The sequence below is a fragment of the Gopherus evgoodei genome, chromosome 5 (assembly GCF_007399415.2).
Source record: "Gopherus evgoodei ecotype Sinaloan lineage chromosome 5, rGopEvg1_v1.p, whole genome shotgun sequence".
NCBI classification, from domain to species: domain Eukaryota; kingdom Metazoa; phylum Chordata; order Testudines; family Testudinidae; genus Gopherus; species Gopherus evgoodei.
The window spans coordinates 131188206-131203107 of record NC_044326.1 but is presented as its reverse complement, the minus strand read 5'-3'; the positions used below and the strand labels follow the sequence as shown (position 1 = coordinate 131203107).

Below are 14902 nucleotides of genomic sequence, written 5' to 3'. Positions count from 1 at the left end.
GGAGGGTGTGATGGCCAAAAGTATAACCTTTTGAGGTCCCTTCCAGTTCTAGGAGATTGGTATATCTCCTATTATTATTATTATTATTTATTATAACTGGGATAAAAAAATCAGGATAAGTTCATGGATCATCAGTGGCTATTAGCCAAGGTAGACAAGGATTTAACCCCATGCTCAGGGTGACCCTAAACCTCTGACTGCTAGAAGGTGGGAGAAGACTGGGTGGATCTCTCCAGAATTGCCCTGTTGTTTGCACTCCCCCTGAAGCCCTGATACTGGCCAGAAAGAATACTGGACTAGATGGACCATTGGTCTAACCTAGTATGGCCGTCCTTATATTCTTATGTTCAAATTTTTGGCATGTGTAAACGGGCACTGCTCAGTTAAAATCAGTAGACTTGGATTCATTGACACCTGTAGAGACTTGGGCCTTACATATTTATCCCTGTTTGAATGGAGAGGTGAGCATCTGTTCACCAGCGAAGCCCTCTTTGTCAACTGATCTAGGAGCAGCTTTGAAGGGAAATCCATTCTCCTTGGCTGGAAGATGGAAGCTGTTATGCTTATAAGAAGCATACGGGATCTTTTTCAGGGGAAAAGGCAATACACTGTGTTTGTTGAAGATACAGCAATTGTCATACGCACTCATTCAGACCCCCACATGCTGTCCTGCCAGTCGATGTTATAGTTACCAGTCCAGAGTCCGGACCATTTTAGTGGCCAGCTAGATTGGTCATGGGTAGGTAGGAGCCGGGTTTTGTTGGTCCCGACGCGATGCTTCAGGGAAGTCTTGGCAGAACGAACCCAAAGTTTCATGGCAAGGCATCCTGTTTATGTAGTGATTTTCCTTCATTGGGACCAATGAGTTTGCACTGTCCTGCTGTAATCGATTGTTATTTGACAAGTGCTTGTTTTTTTAAATTGTCCTTCTCATCCTTGTTCTTTCATCCCGTCTCTCAGGGACTTACCCCATGTTGGTTTTGATCATCACTATCTTGTCCCCATTGATAGGTGCCTGTCTCATCTTTAGAGTCATCAATCTGCCCTCTGACATTTCAATAGGGGCGTGTTGCAGCCTTCTGGCGCCCTTGTCTGTCCTCAGTTCCTCCCTAGAATATCTGAATTGATTTACACAGAACATTTTGAACAGCAACATCAATTTGCAATGCAAAAGAAAAACAATCATTGCATTCTTTTACTTATTTTAAAGTGCTAAACCTACAACAAAGTGGTGACCCTAAAAGGTTTATTTCTGCCTTGAAATCAACCCAGACTCAGATTCTGGCTGATGTATCTCAACCAATAGCCCGTTAGGCCATTCCTTTCTGCTTTCAGAAAGGGTGGCTGGCAGGATATGGTCAATTCGTACATCAATACATTTAATACATGCTACATTATTATTAAATTATACAAAATGCAAACATAAAATTCTACTACTACATGTTCCCCTTTTGACCCGTCAAGAACAATTCTTGAGTGGGTCATATTTTATACAACTGTTTCATAGCAATATACTGAGAGGCAATTTGAGCTTGTGGTTGTAATTTAACAAACATTCTTTTTGTCCAACAGCACATACAACACATTCCTAGCAAGCAAACACAGGGCAATATTAACACAACTAGTAATGGGTGAAACGTAATAGACAATATGCCCTTAGAGGTTGGGGACCAGCCTGTAAAAACATCATACCAGTGATAGGCTGTCAAGTCTTTTTCAGACCTAGCAATTTTTAGCATGTCTCCATTTGCATGTAATATTTGAATGACACACTTCCCTCTGTGTTTATTGTAAAAACAGAGTCACCTTTGTTTCTGACAACAAGTGATCAGTTAGATCGTGCCAATCCAGGCCAAGGGTAACAGAGAAATTAACCAGGGTGGCGGTTTTAGTGCTCTTTGCTTCTTCTATCTTTGGTAAATAGTACGTGTGATTGCTAGTATATAATACACGGGCATTACATCTACATTCATCCACTGGGAGTTGGCTAATACTTGCATCCTCCCAGAATACTGGTTCCTAGGATGTAGCACATACACATTAGCCATTGTACAAACACGTGTCACATTTTCTAATTCGTCCCATACACATGTTCCCAAGGATGTGTCCTTGCTGCATGGTTCTGTGGTGACATGTAGGGACAAGCACACCCATTTCTGAGGGCTCTGCTCCGTACACCCTCGGGTGTCCAATAATTTCTTCTCTTTCCCAGCCCACTGACCCATAACCCGGGGTAGCCAAAAAGATCCCATGGTTAATTTTGGGAGTGGGCTCACTTTCCATATTTCTGTTTCCACAGATTGTTGGTGAGCAATATCAACAATAATTTCACCTAATAACAATCAGGCTTAACCCTGCTGGAAACATACTGCATCCATTCATGTTTGTAGGTGTCAAACAAGGTCCTCGTCCATTGTTTTAAAAGATGTGTTAATACCCAAATATCTCCAGATATTACTCAAAACATTTCATGTTCAAGTGATGCTAAACTAAGAATTTGCATCTCAGTACATCCTATGGCCAAGGCAGTTTTATTCCCTAATTCTGTTTGGTGTTTATGCAGCAGTCAGGAGGTGGTGTTCAGCCACCACTACATATTCCATGTTGCTTTTTGGTTTCCCAGCCCTGTTTGTACCAAATCCACAGTAGTGTCTGCCTGCTTGTGAATGAGACTAGCTTGCAGTTGTGACAAGGTACTTAACTTATTCTTATTGACCTCCAGGTCTACAGTATTCATAATTCCTGCTCCAAATCCAACTCCTCCTAATATGATGTCTACTACATCTTGTTTTGCTCGGCCTGACATAACCTTAGTCCCAGATCTGGACCTTAGCGTCCAAAATATGGGGGTTAGCATGAAAACCTCCAAGCTTAGTCACCAGCTTGGACCTGGTACCTGCTGCCACCACCCAAAAAATTAGAGTGTTTTGGGGCACTCTGGTCCCACTGAAAAACCTTCCCTGGGGACCCCAAGACCCAAATCCCTTGAGTCTCACAACAAAGGGAAATAATCCTTTTTCCCTTCCCCCCCTCCAGGTGCTCCTGGAGAGATACACAGACACAAGCTCTGTGAAACTACACAGAGACTCCCCCCTCTCTGTTCCCAATCCTGGAAACAAAAAGTACTTTCCTATTCCCCCCAGAGGGAATGCAAAATCAGGCTAGCAATCCAACACACAGATCTCCCCGATTTCTTCCTCCCACCAATTCCCTGGTGAGTATAGACTCAATTTCCCTGAAGTAAAGAAAACTTCAACAGGTCTTAAAAGAAAGCTTTATATAAAAAGAAAGAAAAATACATACAAATGTGCTCTCTGTATTAAGATGATACAACACAGGGTCAATTGCTTAAAAGAATATTGAATAAACAGCCTTATTCAAAAAGAATACAAATCAAAGCACTCCAGCACTTATATTCATGCAAATACAAAGAAAAGAAACCATATAACTTACTATCTGATCTCTTTGTCCTTACACTTAGAAACAGAAGACTAGAAAGTAGAACTACTTCTTCAAAGCTCAGAGAAAGCAGGCAGGCAGACAAAAGACTCAGACACACAATTCCCTCCACCCAAAGTTGAAAAAATCCGGTTTCCTGATTGGTTCTCTGGTCAGGTGTTTCAGGTGAAAGAGACATTAACCCTTAGCTATCTGTTTATGACACGGCCATTGGGGTGTTGATGTGTTTTTATCAGGGCCATTATAATAGGAAGGGAGTTGGGTGAACATTTGGGTTCCAGTTTAGACACTTTCAGCTGAGTCCAATCCATGCCAATTTTTATTTTTATTAATAGTGGATTTAACAAGACTTTTACTGGATCACTTTGAGTCACAAACAATTTTGGTTTCTTTATCTTAATTGGAGTATCCCTTTTGAATGCACTGTCCGTGATCCAGGTTCTGGTGCATGTGTCTGGGAACCATAGGATCAATTTACTATGGGGTATTGGACAGTACCCCACAATAACTGTTGTCCCTGTTTTAATAGGCTCATCCCATTGATATGGTAATTGTGGGTAGCTGAAACACCAGATGGTATCCCCATAGGGACTTTCTATTTTAACCCGTTTCCCAGTGGTTTGGTATTCCTGTGGTGTTTATAAGGCGAACCTTAAATCCCACTTCTCCTTCCCAGGGATGGAGATAGATAGATAGATATATAGGTATTTCCTAAGGGATTTAAGAGTTGGCTAGTGTTTTTATCATACCATTCCATGAGGATCACAGGTAGGAATCCGTGATTGGTTGGTGGGGAGTGAATTATTCCTTAAAGATTAGCTTATAAGGAGGGCTCCATCTTCTCTCATGATCGCTCTAATTATCTGGGCACTAAAAGTTCCCAGAAGCAGGTAAAGCCAGACCTTACGCTGGAGTCTCATTTTCTCTGCATTAAAATTGTGGTGGTGAAGCAGTGCCTTGTACTCAAGTTCTGGGATGTCCTTTTCTGCAAAGAATTCAAACATCATTATTTCTGTAAACAGTTTAATTTCAGTTTTCCATCTTCTTCAATGTGGTATACCAGTGGGCTAAGGCGGTCCACAATGGAGTAAGGGCCTATCCACTTTGATTCCAGTCGGTGGCCCCTTTTTCCCATTTTAAGGTACACGACTTGGTCCCCTGTTTCCCACAGGGCTGCCTTTGCAGGCTTTTGTTTCTGAATTTTGTTGTTCATGTGTTCAATGGCCTGATTAACCCAATACTGGAAGGTGGTTTTATCTTCTTGTACCTGTTTAAGCCATTGAAAATAATCATGCTGGGTTCTATTAGAGCTCTCTTCTTGACCCTGTACTAGGTAACTAGGATCAATCATTAGGCGCATTGGATATCCAAACAGAATTTGAAAGGGTTGAATTTTTGTCCTTAGTCTATTTCTGCTGCGGATGGCAGCCAAAATCAGAGGCAGTTTATCCGACCAGTCTTTTCTTGTGTGATTTACTTGACCTGAGGCCGGTATGATATATATGGAGCTTTTCTTTAGTTCCGAAGGCTTGTATCATTTATTGTAAAGAATTCTTCTACAAAGGCTCCCCCATTGTCAGAATCTGTTATTTCAGGGGTGCTATATCTACATACTACCTCATTAAAGAACTTTTTGGCCAACACCCTGGTGTTGTTTTTAGTGGGAAATGCTTCCACCCATCCTGAAAAGGAATCAGTTATTACCAATAAGTACTGGAATCCTTCCTTACTCCTTGGCAATGTATCAATAAAATCAATTTGAACCCTGTGCCACTGCCCAAGCCTTTGTTGGTGCATCATGGGTTGCCAGTGCGGAGGACAAACCTTGTCCTGATTGCACCACACACAATTTTGCATCCATGTTTTAACATAATCTTCCATACACTCCCATTCTGCTACTTGCTTTAGCCTTCTTAAAGTCCCTTCCACTCCTTCATGTATAAACTGATAGCCTACATTAACTAACTCATGTCTTTCTGTTTTTCCTGGAACTCGGTTAAGATGGTCTGTAGTGCCATCTGTTGGCTCAGATGCGTCAGCACAGACGTTCCTTTCCTGACCTCTAGTTACAACTGCTATGTCGTGTTGTCAGGCTATTGTATCTACCCGGTTATTCCACATGGCCTTCAAACCTGTTCCTTTACTGTGTGCCCTTATATGTCGCATCTTTAACTGTTGAGGGTTCTTTGTTACCTACTCATAAATCCATGTCCATTCCTCTGAATATGCAATATCCTTTCCATCTGCTGCTTTCCACCTGTTCCTATACCAGTCATGTATCCAAAACGGTATTCCCTTCACACAAAAACCACTGTCAGCATAAATATACACAGGCTATAGGGAATTTTCATATTGTCTTAAAAGCTGATAAATTGTGTGACACTCGGCATGCTGAGCCGATCCATGGTCTAAATGTCCCTGAATGACTTCCTTTTCTAAGTTAATGGCAGCATATTTTACACATCTTTTCCCTTTTACTACCATTGCACTCCTGTCAGTAAACCAGACGTGCTTTTCTTGGCCCCCCGAGATCTCATTCTTCCAATGGGGGTGCCTCTACCAAGGCAATTCTTTGCTCCAGAGTGACGTTTGGACATTTATGTTGGTTCCCTTTTTCAATTAGGGCATGTTTTAGCATGTCCGGCTTGGACACCGGTTCTGTGGTCAGCCCTCTGTTAACTAGGATAAGCATCCATTGAGCCGTTTGGGTGTTTGAGATTTTACCTCCCATCCATCTCCCTGACAAAATGTACTTGAGGGGAGTGTGGGTACTTTGGATAGTAATAGGGGCCGTTCCTGTTGGGGGCTCAAAAGATTGTGCTGCCCAGACGGCTGCTAAACATGTTCACAGGGATCACAATTCATTTCTGCTCCTGCAGTTTCCTGGATTCATATGCTAGCAGCACTAGCTTTCCCTCTTCATTGTTTTGTAATAGTGTGGCAGCCAAGGCCATGTTATTAGCCATCAAACAGCTACCAAAAGGCTGTGATTCATCAGGGAAGCGCAGAGCTGGGGCTGTGTTAGCCTTCTGTTTCAAAGCTGAGTCCTGCTCTTCTCCCCATTCCCATTTTGTCTTTTTCTGTAGCAGTTTCCACTGTGGGTGAGTTATTTCAGCATATTTATAAACGTGTGGGCTAAAAAAACTGAATCCTCCTAGCAGAACACTTCAAGAGTGGGCATTGGTAGGGGCCGGCATTTCTACCAGGACCCTGACCTGCCTCCGATCTACCTGTCTCCCTTCTTGTCCAACGACTGCACCCAGGTGTGTAACCTGAGGTGGCACCAACTGAGCCTTGTCTAAGGTTGCTTTGAACCCCGTTTCCTGAATTTGTGCCAAAACGCTTTCTGTCAGTGTTTGAGTTTGTGCCTCAGTTTCCCCAAATATCAAAATGTCATCTACATATGAAAGTACAAAAGGCTTTTCTTGTGGACTCAGCTGGTCTGGCATATCCCACAACATGCCAAGGGGCAATAGCTGGGCTGTTGTGACATCCCTGTGGCAACTGACAGAAGGGCCATTGTTGCTCCTTTATTGTAAAGGCAAACTGATCTTGTGAGTCCGGATGTAGTGGGATGGCAAAGAAATAGTTGGCCAGATCAATAACTGAGAAATATTTAGATGTGGCTTGCACTGTTTGTATGACCACAATAGCCACATTAAGGGGTCATAGGGACGGTGCCCTTATTGAGTCTTCTATAGTCAATTGTTAAACGCCAGGACTGGCCGGGGCGTCTGCCTTTAGCACTGGCCGCACAGGAGAGTTAAAGGATGAATTTGTTTTTCGAATGACCCCCTGTTCTAATTCCTGGATGGTTTTTGCACCAATTGGGCCTCTGCCTCTCTTGGGTAGGAGTATTGTTTTTCAGGAGGCACAAATTCCCCAACAATCTTTAACACAAGAATTCGTTTTACTGCAATCTGTTTTCTTTTGAGTCCATACTGAGGGGAATTTCAAGCTCCACTTTTCAGCTTGTTGAGCTGTAAGTGTGGCTACTGGTCTCTCTCCTCCTTTTGTTACCATAACGTCCTGCCTGATTTTTCCTGAATGGGAAGGGGGAATTTCTAACTTCCAAAGAGCATCTCTGGGCATATTAATCACCACATTGTTTTTGAACAACCAGGCGGATCCCAGAATAATTTCGTCAACCGTATCAGGTCCATTTCCACCTGAGACTAGGTTTGCCTTGAGAGGTTTTCCAAGCTACCTGTTTTAATCGTTTTCCTGCTTTTGGAGTTGTTTTGCCTAAGGATACAGCGGCTCCTGTATCTATTAAAGCTAGTGTAGGGGTATAGTCGCCCTGCTGAACGTACACACATGGCTGTCCCCCAGGATCCCAGGAGACTTTGCCTGTGAACCTCCAACTCTGTGCCCCTGCTGATGGTGGGGGTTCCCCATTCAGGCCCCTCTATTCTTGCCCCGGAAAAGGGAGTGGGTCTGGGAAGCATTGCAGCAAGGAAGAAGGCGGTGGTGCACTAGGAGTTACACTAGCCACTTCTTTCGGTGGGGTTTGCAACCTCATGGCCTCCCTGACTCCTTCTAGTGTAGGGGTTCCACTGTTCTCGGTTTGCCCCGTGGTGCATTAGTGTTCGCCGGACTATCCGGCGAACCTCCTTTTCTGTGTGCCCACCTCTCTCCTTTGATTGCTGGGAGGAAGCTGTCTGACATTGCCAGAGGTCTGGGTATAACCGATCTCCTTGTCGCCCCCAGTTTCCCTGTCCACAGGATCGTCCTCTAGTGTATCCTCCTCGGGACCCCGTGATTCCCTTTGTGCTGCTCTCACTGGTGTATGTAAGTGCTGGTTCTAAAGTAGCGACATAGGCAGCTCTTTCTTTTTGGGTGGTTATTTGTTGGACCAAACCTCTTAGTTCCCCTAGGGGAGCTGGGCAACCCTCTTGCCAAATTCCAAGTCTCCAGGAGTAGTAGGGGGTTAGAGAAACAGCAGTCTCTTAAGGATTGTACATTGTGCACTGTATCCAGCACTGTGGCATTGCCCATCTGTGTTAAGCCGGTCATTATCTGCATCAGACCTCATCGGGTTAAATAATTCTTGGTCTTCATTGGGCTCTTGGGTTACGGCTACGGCTTGTGCTATGAAATTATGCCTGCCTGTTTACTTTCCAAAAAGTGCCATTAGAGTCAATATGCTTTTGTTCTCGTCGACTCTGATCCTACCTAGGACCACCCCCGAATCTCTGAAGCCGCGCAGACGCCTGTCAAGCAGCAGACTTCAATCGCATTCAGCTCCTCCCTTATTGCGAGCAAAAACGCATTCGAACACCATCTGGAGATAATCCCGTCTCTCTTGTTTTAACTTCTCGTAGGGTATCTTTGAGAATGTCTGACTGGCTTTGTTTTCTTTCTGAATCAAATTTAAAACCCACCAAATTTCCTCTAATACAGAAAGTCTGGTTCCCGCCCAGCTCAGTGCACAAGGTGGTGGCTCCTTGCATAATGGCAGTTCTCTGCGACTTTCTCCCTCAAGAACATTTAAAAACAAGGCCTCTGGCGTCGCTACAAAGGCTTGGCTAGACAAACAGTGAGCGTGCAGCACGCTGGGATGTAAATCTACAGTCCACTAACCTGCTGTGCACGGAGTATCCATGTGGTGCCTGCTGCCATGTGCATTCAAAGTCCCATCATCAACGTTGCTCTGCTCCACTGTGGAATATGGATTGGTCAGTGCTCACTAGGTGAACCGGCAGGGTTCACTTGGGCATTTAGTGCGCAGCAGGCTAGTGTGAGGTGGACTGACAACCTAGCTTGCCAGACACTAACTGTTCATCAAGATGTGCCCTTAGTTCAGCAGCATTAAATAAATCCTAGATATGTGTGCTGCGCCTGGACACAAGGCAACACAAAGTCGCACTTTCTGAGGGGAAGACTAAAAATAAACAATGCCTGGAGGAGACTCTTTTTCCCATCTGGACTATCTGGGCTGTGGCTCTCTGGAAGAGAGGCAGCAAGGTCTAGTGGATAGTGCACTGGACTGGGAGTCAGGAGTCCTGGGGTCTGTCACCGGCTCTGTCACCAGGCTGGCGTAGGACCTTGGGCGAGTCACTTCCCTTCTCTGTTGCTGTTTCCTATCTCAGCCTGTGTCTGTCTCATCTGTTTAGTTTGTAAGCTCTTCCCAGCAGGTACTGTCTCTTCGGTGTATGTACTGTGCCTAGCACAACAGGGTTCAGATCTCCGTTGGAGTTTGTAGCTGGTAACAGGTAACCACTAAAACAGCTGCCCTGGTCCTGTGCCACAACACATTCACTCTCGCTGTCTCTCAGAGGGCCAGATTTTCAAACATGTTCAGGTCCCAGCAGCTCCCATTGCTCTCAGTGAGAGGCGCTGTTCAAAAGCTGGCCCCTACCATACTCCCATGTAGAAGAATTGCAGCTGGTCCTTCCTAACTTGGCTACTGCTATCTCAGCTGGGCTGGCCCATGTACGCAGTCCAGGTCTCCTTTCCCCCTGAACCTCTCCTGGTCACCTCGTTACCAGCAGTAGCACGTGAGGTGGCTCTTTCCATTTGGAAGTACCATGCTAACAGCTTGCCCAGTCCGTTCACTTCTGCTCCCTGAACGCTGTCGTGTGGTGAACTTCCCATTCTAATTCCCTCGATTTCTCCCAATAGCAGCTCCACGCTCATTATGTCTTAAAGCTCCTGCACGAGACCAGGAGACATCTCATGCAGCTGCCAAACATCAATCATGTCTCTACCTGCTACAGTGAGGAGATCACCATCTGCGGTAAGAGCGCTCGAAAGGAAACCCCCTCGAGCATCCAGAACTAGCCGCTATGCACACGTGGATGGTGGTGGTTCTTAAATGCAAAACAGTGTAGGCCAAATCCTGTTCTGTAATAGGTGTGTAACTCCAGTGAGTGAAATGGTGGCGTAGGTGTATAACAGAGCAGGATCTGGTGCTGTTACTTGTGGGGGAGTAGCTTCAGAACGGTATAGCTGGGTCTGTGTATGCAGTGGGACATCAGGTTGGATATCAGAGCTCACCTTTACCTGCTGCATTCAAGTCAAATCAAACCTAACCGTTAGAGGGCCTGAGTCTCCATACTGACCGGGCTTTGCTCAGCCTAGGGAGCTTTGTCAGTTGTATTCTTTCCCTAGTCTAGATCAGTTCAGCCGCTGGAATATAAATAGAGCTGCCCCGAGGCTTGACCCTGTGCGCATATTGTGGTCAGTGAATCTAGTGATGCTAGTATTCAGGCTGCTATAGCTCTGCAGGAGCAGTAGAAGTTGTGGAAGGGAAGGGGGCTTGGGTGAGGGTGGATGCATTTTAATAAATGCATCCCATAATGCTTCACGAGAGCAGTTCAGGGGAATTCAAACCATAAAACCCAGTTAATCATTAAGGAGAATGAACAAGGCTTGTGGTGCATCCTAAAGAATTAGCTGCTTTATTGAATAGACCCAGTTTTGCCATTAGTGTCTGTAGAAGGAACTAAAGGCAGAGCCTCTGTTAGTGCCCCTGGGCACAGGACTTGCCCGTGGGAGATTTGCATATGTGGACGGGAGTGCAATGCATGGTAAGTCGCAGCAAACAGTAATAGATGATTCTGTGCTACTAAGAAGGGATTTTATTTTTTTAATGATTTGACCTTTTTTGGACGCTTTTTTCTGATGATAACCTCTAGTGGGTCCGGGAACATGGAAAGCAGTGTTGATTTACAGAAAGCGATTTAATGGCCATCCCTTTTGCTAAGTGACAGCATGAACAGCTTTGCTTTGTTAAATACCAGGGAGGAGGAAAGCACGCCCTGAACTGAATGTCTTTTCCTGTGTTAGGAGACTTGCATGGCCGGCTGGATGACTTGTTTCTGATATTTTACAAGGTACGTACTGTGCTTTGCTAAGAGTCACACTGGCCCGTCCTACGACATTTACTCATGGGAGCAGTCCCACTGATTGCAGTGGGAAGTATCCTCCAGGATCTAGCTCTCAAAGCTGCCTTCGCACATTCAGCTCAGTTGGTTTGGAAATGGCTTCTCTAAACAAAAGCTTGTCCCTGGTTGTTCTTCAAATCTGTTATTACAGCTATTGTTCTAGTTGTATGTTTTTTCCAAGGGTTAACAGTCCATTTTTTAAAGCTAGAAGACAACACTTAACTGGTAGCTTTCTTACCACTGGTTTGTATCCGTACGTGTAAAGTGATAGGAGGTTGCAGAGCAGATACTGGCCAAGACGCTCAGGTGGGGTAAACGGGTGAGGATGTCAATGGAACTGCAGCCACTTGGATCACCAGAGGAGTCAGCCAATCGTATCACCAGCCTCCTTCTGCCTAATCCTTTACCGTACAGTTAGCATTATACTGGATGAAATCCCAGCCTTAGAAAAGTCAAGGGGAGTTTTGGCATTAACTCCAGTGGGTCTGGAATTTCACCACAGAGCACAATGACTAGATGACAGTACTGGTTCTTTTCAGTTGCTGACATGTATGATAAAGATGCTGTGAATCAAGGGAGCTGGAACACATATATATGTATGGGCGGCGGTTCGGAGAACGCAGAGGGGAGGGATTTGCCGTCTGTCCCCTTCTCACTCTATGGCATTTGACGTACTTCTTGTTTGTGTAGAATGGCCTTCCCTCCCCGGAGAAGTCCTACGTGTTCAACGGGGATTTTGTGGACCGAGGCAAACAGTCCGTTGAGATCTTGATCATTCTCTTTGCCTTTCTCTTGGTGTACCCAAAGGAGGTTCATCTGAACCGCGGAAACCACGAGGACCATATGGTCAACTTACGGTATGAGCACGGACTGCAGGGGGGTATTGGAGTACTCATGCTTGTTACTAAACGGCTACTCAAAATCATTTCTCCTGTTTCCATCTAGCTATGGTTTCACCAAGGAGGTCATGCAAAAATATAAGGTAGGTTTGCTTTGAAATCTCACATGTTCTTTCCTTTGTCTGGCACACGCTTCCTGGTGCTTCACCTCCTCCTTCCTGCCCTTGTCTTTCTAGGTGCATGGGAAGAAAATTCTGAAGATGCTCCAGAATGTCTTTTGTTGGCTGCCACTGGCCACCTTAATCGATCAGAAAGTCCTAATTGTACACGGCGGGGTGTCTGACATGACTGACCTGGAGCTGCTGGCCAAAATCCAAAGGCACAAGGTACATTTTCTTTGTGGACCCCTTGAAATACGAAGGCACTGCTGGTTTGTGATTGCGAGAGCTTGTTTATTTCTGGTATCCTGGCCATAGAGAATAAAAACCCAGAACATGGCTTTGTAGTGGAAGGATGTTTAGATCCCAGCTTGAAACGGACTGATTTGACTTAACTGAGCATGCACACTAGGTGTAAAGGGGAGCAGAACAGAATAGCCTCTGGGTTTCTTTCCAGTGGGAAGGACATAGTTTCTGTCCTGGCTTGTGATGGATTTTGATGTCGTTAAACGGATTGGCTGAGGCAGCCCCTGTGATCCAAAGGGGGTCAGTAATAAGGGTTAGGAATCTGTCCCCTTGCTCATGGACTGTTTTCCTTGGTAGCACCAGTCCTCTTGCTCTGCACCCCCTGGCTTGTAATTTCTTTTTCAACACTAGGCTCGAGATGGTCTGGTGTGGGTAAGGCGCCACAGTGTGACTCAGGAAATAGGAGTTCTGGTCCTGGCTCTGCCCTAAGAAGATTCCGGTGACCTTAGACGAGTTACTGTCTCTCTGTGTGCTACGTTTCACCACACTTCCTGACTGTGCAGGGGCTTGGGGAGGACACATTTTCTTCTGAGGGATCCTGCTGTGATAACACCCACAAGATCTCTCCCTGTAACCCCAAGCCCAGCCAACCCACTCTCAGCTGCTGAAATGCTCTGTAAGCTCCCTTGTAGCTGATCAAATCCTTTCCACATCCCCTCCAGAAATGACAGGAGTCCCTGATCCCCCGCCTCCTTTAATCACTAAACCCTCCTCTAACCTTCCTAAAATCAAGTATCTTTTGCTTGTCCGGCTCCCAGCCCTTCCCACTTTCAGCTGGTTTGATTTCTATCCAGGTGCTGGCATGGGTCTCTTGATCATAGGATCAACAGTGAGGCACTGCTCCCATTTTACAGATGGGGAAACTGAGGCATGGAGGGACTGACTTGCCCAACCTCACCCAGCAGGCAGTGGCAAAGCTGGAAATAGAATCCTGTCTCCACTGGACCATCCTTTCCAGCAGCGCTAGCTCAGTTACATCCTATTTTGCACAGGGCCCCACAACAGCTAGAGCCAGACCAATAAGAGAGTATGATTAATCTCAATTTAATAGAGGGGGAAACTGAGGCCAGGAGAGCTGCGTGACTTGGCCAAAGCCACAAAGGTGGAGCTTGTGTTGGAGCCAAGGTCCAAACTTGGGAGCTCCTGGCCCCCAGCCTGGTGCCCAGACCCACCCCTCTATCTCTTTTCTTTCAGTTTGTTTCTGTGTTAAGGGGCAAAAAGAGAAAAGGGAAGAGTAGACACATGGACTCCAAGGTGATAAACGGCGAGAGCCCTGTGGGTGTCGATCCTCCGAGGAGCAGTTCTTTCCCTGGCTCATGCCTCCAGCCTGGGCTCGCTAGCACGGCCAGCAGGACAGAGCTCTCCCAGTGGGTCCGGCAGACGGTTGAAGAGGAGCTGGAGAAGTGCCGCCGGCAGGTGGGGTTCAGTGAGACTCCCGGAGACAAGGAGCTCACCTGTGTCAGCTCCGTGACCATGACTGAGTCAGAGCTGGAGTCCTGTGAAACAAGCGAGTCTAGCCAAGGAGAATGGAAGCAGGTGAGTTCCACCTTGTGTCTTTTGTGTCTTAGAGAAGACTGCACTAAGAATAATTTAATGTTTGTGGGAAATTAAAGTCCTGGGAAGTCGTCTTCTCCTTCTCCTTTAATATGTTGTTGCTAGTTAGCTTGTCTCTTTGGGGCAGAGACCATCTTTGTTCTGTGTCTGTACAGCGCCTGGCACAGTGGGGTCCTGGTTCATGATGGGTTCCCAGGTGTTCTGGCTATAATACTAATACAGCGCGTGGTTGTGTGTTGCCGCACTGTGGTACTGGAAATCTCTCAATACTTAGAGGAAATGATACCTGTGGAATCTCAGATACTCTGGTGTGTGAAGCGTTGGGGCAACCACTGTACGGAGTCCTCGTATGTGTTTGATCTCTCAGATTGTAGATTTATTGTGGAGTGACCCCATGCCTCAGGAGGGCTGTAAAATGAATACGGTGCGAGGAGGCGGCTGCTACTTTGGGCCAGATGTGACAGAGAACATTCTCCAGAAGCACAGTCTGCAGTTGCTGATTCGCTCTCATGAGTGCAAGCAGGAAGGCTATGAGTTCTGCCACAATCGAAAGGTAGCTGGCTAGGCCAATGCTATCGGGTCAGAGATCAGGGTGTTGGAGTGTATTTCCATACTATCGCTTTGGGTTTCTTTTCAGTTTTGCTTTAACTCTGAATTTCTTAGAGTCTAATGGTGCTTTTGTGGATAACTACTGGAC

General features: G+C 45.8%; 1 protein-coding gene across 4 annotated transcripts in view; it reads left to right on the top strand.

Moving 5' to 3' along the window:
* The window catches only part of PPEF2 (protein phosphatase with EF-hand domain 2), a 42916-nt gene that overhangs the window by 22784 nt on the left and 5230 nt on the right, over window positions 1-14902 (top strand). For all 4 annotated transcript variants that reach the window (XM_030565158.1, XM_030565157.1, XM_030565159.1 and 1 more), the window contains 7 exons: window positions 10084-10198; window positions 11251-11297; window positions 12039-12205; window positions 12294-12330; window positions 12424-12573; window positions 13846-14187; window positions 14573-14758. In XM_030565158.1, coding sequence (XP_030421018.1) covers window positions 10084-10198; window positions 11251-11297; window positions 12039-12205; window positions 12294-12330; window positions 12424-12573; window positions 13846-14187; window positions 14573-14758 — 1044 coding nt within the window. The remainder of the gene's footprint in view (window positions 1-10083; window positions 10199-11250; window positions 11298-12038; window positions 12206-12293; window positions 12331-12423; window positions 12574-13845; window positions 14188-14572; window positions 14759-14902) is intronic.